This window comes from Opisthorchis viverrini (genome assembly GCF_000715545.1).
Source record: "Opisthorchis viverrini unplaced genomic scaffold opera_v5_61, whole genome shotgun sequence".
NCBI classification, from domain to species: Eukaryota; Metazoa; Platyhelminthes; class Trematoda; order Opisthorchiida; family Opisthorchiidae; genus Opisthorchis; species Opisthorchis viverrini.
The window spans coordinates 1,475,014-1,481,538 of record NW_008751717.1 but is presented as its reverse complement, the minus strand read 5'-3'; the positions used below and the strand labels follow the sequence as shown (position 1 = coordinate 1,481,538).

The 6,525-nt window shown below is 42.1% G+C and overlaps 1 protein-coding gene across 1 annotated transcript; it reads left to right on the top strand.

The window, feature by feature from the left end:
* Nucleotides 1-2,944: 2,944 nt before the first annotated feature.
* T265_03983 (hypothetical protein) lies at nucleotides 2,945-6,306 on the top strand (the record flags this gene model as incomplete). Its single annotated transcript, XM_009168590.1, has 2 exons — nucleotides 2,945-2,991; nucleotides 6,069-6,306. The coding sequence occupies 2 exons, from the start codon at nucleotides 2,945-2,947 to the stop codon at nucleotides 6,304-6,306; spliced, it is 285 nt and encodes a 94-aa protein (XP_009166854.1).
* Nucleotides 6,307-6,525: the final 219 nt, after the last annotated feature.

Here is a 6,525-nt window from a genome sequence, read left to right as displayed (position 1 = left end):
ATGTAGTCAGTTTGTCTACCCTTTTTATGTCAGGCCAACTTGATTACAGTTATAACTTGCCGGTGGCGGAGAATCTAACACCGGTGAACGACCGCGTGGTGACATGCTGATTCAACCCACCAGCAAGCATAAATGGGTGCAAAGCAACCAAGGCCATCTGTGATTAACTGATCAGAGTTAAAAAAAACTCTCGTTTACAGGCCTCGTGTTGAAGATAATAATGCAATAAAACACGGACTTAATTGACGTAATATTATCAATTACTGTAACGGCGGTTATAAAACGGCAGGGTTCTCATCACGAAAAACACGAGCGCGAGTAAAGGCGTAAGGCTTCTATGGGGGCATCTTACATTGGAAAGTGAGTTAAGCGAAGCTTTTTGGCTTCGCTTATCCCATTTCTTAATTCAACTGTAGTTTCGTGCATTTAATTTTCTTGGTCGAATATTTTGTTATACTACAATGGTATTACCACAAAAGTGTTTGTCGAAAGCCTCAGATTGCTCAGGCGCAGACTTACACGGACACAAAGCTGCTATTTTACGTGAGCACATAAATTTCCAGATTCAGTTAAAATGTTTCATGTCAAGAGAGGTCGGCAAGTAACATGAAATTCCTTCTGTCCAGCTTAGTCTGGTTGAGCAGTTAAGTTCCAGAGCCCAGTAAACATCACGACTTTTGTGCAACTGCCAGCAAGGTTTAATATTGAACGTTGACCGAACAATTCGGACAAAACTTTGACATGTTGGTATCACTGAAAGCAAACATTTGTCAGTAAGCACATTACAATGAATATACTGTACTGGGAGTCAGCGCTTTTGGGTAGCAACATGGAATTGGATACATTCTGAAAATCATAAATTCAAGTGAATTTATGATAAGCAAAAACAACCGCAATGATTTTCACCAGAACCATGACCTCCCGGTTAGTGGACGGTTGTTCCACTGTGGTCTCTTGCCGTCCATCACAATAAGGCACTTGGACGTCGCACGTGATTCCTCACTATTGCTAATTAATTGACGCTGGTATCCGTCAGTGCCATTGGTGAACCGCCAAAACGTTCTAGACAGCAAGTCAGACCGTGATGTCGTTCTTTGTGGTGCAGTTGGAAGAAATACCGTCAGGTAGGTGGAAAATTCGTGGTCCTTTTATGTCTGTAAATGGATACTTTCTTCTTTGCCCCAGGTATATTAGACTTTTACTCCTAGTTTCAAGATTTATCAAATCTACAACTTTCAAACAGTTTGCGTTGACTTTCTGTAAATAGCTGTGCCATACTAACATCTGGCCACTATGGAACTGACACATCGTCACAGAATGATATCAGATTTTATTCATTGAGAAGAGTATTGGTGACTCATTTACGTAGTTTAGGTAAATCAGCGTAACGGAGAGTGAGCATCTGTGGTAGTCCTGTCCGAAATACTCCCAGTTCGGTAAGGAGTTGGTGGACGGATTGCGTTCACTTTCGGGCGTACATTTCTCCCGCGCTACGTGCCGTCTTATTTGTGAGTGGAAGCTAAACAATCGCCAGAAAAATGCACCTTCTAGAGAATTGGGGATGATATGCCAATGGGACCGAAGTGGAAGAGGATACAAGGAAAGAGAATGTAGTGGTTTTGATAGAAAGCGGACTTTTTATTTTAGGGTGTACGCCTGATGAATCACCCAAACCTTTACAGCGGACAAAAGTCTGATCAGCTTCAAAAATGATATCAGCTTCAAATGTTGCTGGAGATCTGCACGTCCCAAAAGTGTAGGGTATAGAATCGCATCAGCAAGTGGATAAGTTAGGCTCGATTTTACATATAAATGAGTACCCAAAGTGCATATTCTTATAGAAGCCTAAAGTGGTTGCGGAAACGTGTGCCATAAATTGATTATGAGATATTTATGCCAGAAGGAAATCAAGAGGATTATTGAAGTAAAGCTTCATCCATGATGATGAGCTCCTTGATCGAATAACAAGCAAAAAGCGGGAACCTTATAAGCTAGGTCTTGAAAATGGTAATTTTATGAAGCTGCAGTTGCACTATTGTTATTGCCAGTTGTAAACAACGAACACACATAAAAATGGGATACAGCTCTTCGCCTCTGTTTATTTGACATCGATGGCCTGGAGTTGGTAGACTCTATAAGATAGAATCAGCCTTTTCGCTTCGAAATCGAACAGTTTAGGTTAAAAATAGCTCATACTGACTATATCAGCTTAACAACTATAGACACGCACGATAACCGCGCTCTGGAGTGGGCTACTGAATGACAACACGATTAAACTTTTCTTCTGAGGAACTTATTATGCGGTTCGAGAATGAATCTGAGCGTATTTGTAACATATATATGTATGCTGTCTGTTCGCCGGCTTGTCACATCCGCTTACTTGTCGGTCTATCTCATTTTTTCCGGTGTTTTGGGCTGGCCGCCCAAGCATAAATGAACCAGGTTTACAGCAAACTCCTAGTTCTTTGACTAGTGGTAGCTTTGATGGATACTTTTCTCATATTTGCGTAGTCATCCAGTCCAAAATAACCACAAAAAGATATTTCACACGAGAGCGAAAAAATGTCCAAAGAGTTTGAATTAAATTGAATAGCTTTAAACGGTGTCACTGGACTTCCAAATTAAAGATGATAAACCTTGTGAATATGAGTTTCTTTAAGTTCATCTGCGATTTTGTGACCGATCCGGACTAAGTTGTTTGAATGTGCTTTTTGGGCCCGTGAGTGTAATGTTCGCTGATCGCACACATTTGGCAGCTGGCATCGGAGACGTACCAAATTCACGCAACCGGCAGTAATCGATATCACTATCAAACTGGCGTTCTCATCTCACCAACTCCCATTTTGAGGAATGGTCCGTTTTCCTCAGTTCAGGAACTCTTAGCATCGGCCGAATCATGGGGAAAACAAACCAGAGAACCTTAAGCTTGTGACATTCGCAGACAATGTTGATTACTATTGATTCTAATCTTGACGATCACGCGAGATCACGGTAAGCCTAATTTTCAGGAAAGTCCGAAATATGTTCCTCATGACAGAACCCGTTATTCTTCGGAGCATATCGAGTGCTCCGTTCTCTGACAGCTCATACACAACAGCAAATTTCTCAGTCGATAGCAGTAATTAACGTTTACTTGCCTGTGGAATAGACTGTTGTCTCGTCTGAACAATTACTGCGGGAGGTTGTGTAGAAATCACACCGACACATCTCACAGCCCACATTTGGGCGGGCGCAAGCTGTCTGGCAAGTTCAACCAACTATAAACAAAGCTACTTCACATAGATATAGTTAGTACCTTTGTCTAACTGCGTCTAACACTAAATCTCAGTAAGTGAATCAGGCTGGAAGGTTCCTAAGTAGTTTTTTGACAACGTGCACTGACAAAACGTAGGCTGATTCCTATTCAACTATTGCCGTTAAATGAAGCAAAGAGCTTTTTTACAGATTACGTAACCTATTTCAGATTCATCCCCTAATGCCAGTCGGCGTGGTTTTCCAGCCCCCCTCCACAACTCATCTTTAGTTGTTCTACCTTTCACCCTAAGACTCGTTCCATTCCATTTATTTATCTGCCCCCACTAGAATAGTATAAATCGCTGTCTCAGAGTGAAGGCACCAGTGGGTACAGTTTGGAGGCCAGATAGCAACCTAAACAGAATTAGTTTGAAATTGCTGGTTCGAAAGATTTGTATACACTCTTCAAAGGACTAGTCAACTTGATGGGGATACAAGTTCAGACCGGCCGAATAGTCCATAAAACCAGTTTGGGGCAACCAGGTCATCGGTTTGATGTAATCTACCTATTTTATAGCAGAAAATCCTGCATCTGGCCTCTCGTGTAAAAACAGGGGGGGTCAGAAAGTAAGGTAGCCTTGAGAGAAGCTTAAAGCTGCCAAGTTTGAAATGAAGAGATCTGAATTGGCAATCAGTGCCCAGTTCCATATTAACACTCTCAGAGGTTTGGAAGGTTATATCAGGCCGTCTATTCGTAGCTGGAATACTTGGTATATAGGGTCTTTCGGAACAGCATAAATGATAATCCGAATGAAAAACTCTAGGCTCTCTGGGAACTTCTAATAAAAAATGGTGAACTAGGGCAAGTCATTCAAACTAAGGCAACTGAGCCCATGGCAGAGGAGGGTAACCAACCAGTCGGTAATAAGCCCCCCCTAAATTCATTCGCTATTTGGAAGCTACAAATGTTCAAAAAGAGTTACTTCTGACATGACCAAAGAAGTATTTTCAACGCTTCACATCTGAAGACACGGTTCAAAAGTGGTCCCCTACTAAGCACAAATCTCGAGGATGACGCGCCGTTCGATGATTCACTGATGAATGTATATTATTTTGCTTTCTAGGGTTCTTCCCGCTTCTATAACCCAAGAATATATATTGGTCTACCGAAAAACTGGAGCAACCAAGTGAGTGAAAATTGCTGTTGATTCAGACCATGAATTCCAACTAAGCATTGACAAGTTGATCTTACTAATCAGAATGAGCCTAAGTGAGGATGTTCATGGGAGCCACCACTGTTCCGGAGAGAATAACTTAAATGTTTTCATTGTTATAGGCGGCAAAGTGGAAACTTTCGACATCTTCTGGGCGTAATTTTATCCATTAGCATCTGATTGTATCGTACAACATGTGTTCGCCTGCATGCAATGGATGCCGAGTATCGACGTGACCGCACGAAATTCAGTGTTTCGCAGTACCCTTTGCCAATATCAGAAGGTCAGCTACCTACCGGGGGTGCAGGACAACGGTCAAACTTTGCATGACACCTTGATAACGGATGTACAGTAAACTACATATTGACCTGGTACTGCACTCAGAAAACAGCATAATTTTGCAAGGCTTCCAAGATAACATCATTTGAAAATTTCCTTTCAATCGGTTTACATTGCCGTTCGCTGGAAGGCTTCCTCTGTTATAAGTGTGCATTATATTGATCCTGGGACCATCGCTGAGGAATTCTTGCATTCACCGTGAATACAGCCGACAAACTGGGTTCAGGCAAAGTACTGCGACGGACTGTAATGCCAAGTGGCCTATAGGTCAGTTTGCGTCCTCTAACAGAGCAACCGCGATTAAGAATAAAACCTCATCCACTACATTCCTCACCATCCAACGGGACAAGATTATGGCTTACAGGTCAGCAGATTAGTGATAGAAAACCTTGCACAATGCTCCCAGAAATCATAATTTTTCTTTTTCCATGAAACTAATGTACAGACCCACACCCCTCTAATCTGATGATTTTGTCCCAAGTACCTGGAAAACTTGAACTAATCTTCGTCTCACTCATCTTCTTCCCCAATCATCCAGGAGGTTAGCAATTATATTCTATTTTATCTTCCTTTGTAATTTTTGTGGTTAAAATTCTCGCTTCTGATTTCTATGCTTTAACAAAGCGTGATATTTATCGTCTGTATCGGTTAGGTTAACAGCTATCGCACGAACAAAATTCCTCTTGGGTAGATGTCTGATAAATATCAGCAGCTCACTCCAGCAAGTCAATCATGCTGATGCATCTGGTTTCAACAGCAGATCAGACAAATCAATCAAACAAAGATGCGATTTTGTTTTAAAATTCATTCACGACGAGAGTTTCAGGTTGTCTACTCAGAATCAACGTAGTGGTAATGCCACACGATTAAAATAGCCACGGGGAAATTTGCATCGTTTCCCAGTCAATAAGGAAGCTTTTACCACGACAACAAAACGATGAAGCGTAAATACCAGTTAAATTGTGTCTAACTCAGATAATAAGTGTCATCTTCTTCAATTCCAACAAACGTGCAGTTAAGTAACTTAAAAATGTGATAACACCGGCCTTTTATTTGAAAAACGTTCGTGAAATCTATACGAAAATGAAACATCCTAAAACCTAAACTGACAACTCAAATAGAAAACAGTTGCGTGGGAATCTACCAAAGGCTGGTGTGCACAGTGATCAGGGCGTTATTTTCTTTCTAAGTGCAAGCGAGCCGCAGCGCTGGTTACTCATTACTAACCGGCCGATGCTACGTTTATCTAATCTGAAATTCGCCGTTTCGAGTTCACGGTAGGCTTGTTGCTGCTGCTGCTGCTGCTGCTGCTGCTGCTGCTGCTGCTGCTGCTGCTGCTGCTGCTGCTGCTGCTGCTGCTGCTGCTGCTGCTGCTGCTGCTGCTGCTGCTGCTGCTGCTGCTGCTGCTGCTGCTGCTGCTGCTGCTGCTGCTGCTGCTGCTGCTGCTGCTGCTGCTGCTGCTGCTGCTGCTGCTGCTGCTGATGATGATGATGATGATAATGATGGTGATGAAGAATAAAAACCTGCAGCCAGACAGTTTTTTTGGCTTTTCAGCACAGACTGTTTCACTTCAACATAGAAACTTAATTGCAGACTGAATATATTTGCATTCTATCCGTGTTCCCTGCAAATAAGCTATATGCATGTGATCAACCGTCCACTACTGAGTAGAACTACAGTCAAACAAGTTATTTTGGGACTAACTACTGGCAATATAGAAGTCCACACTGAAGGATTT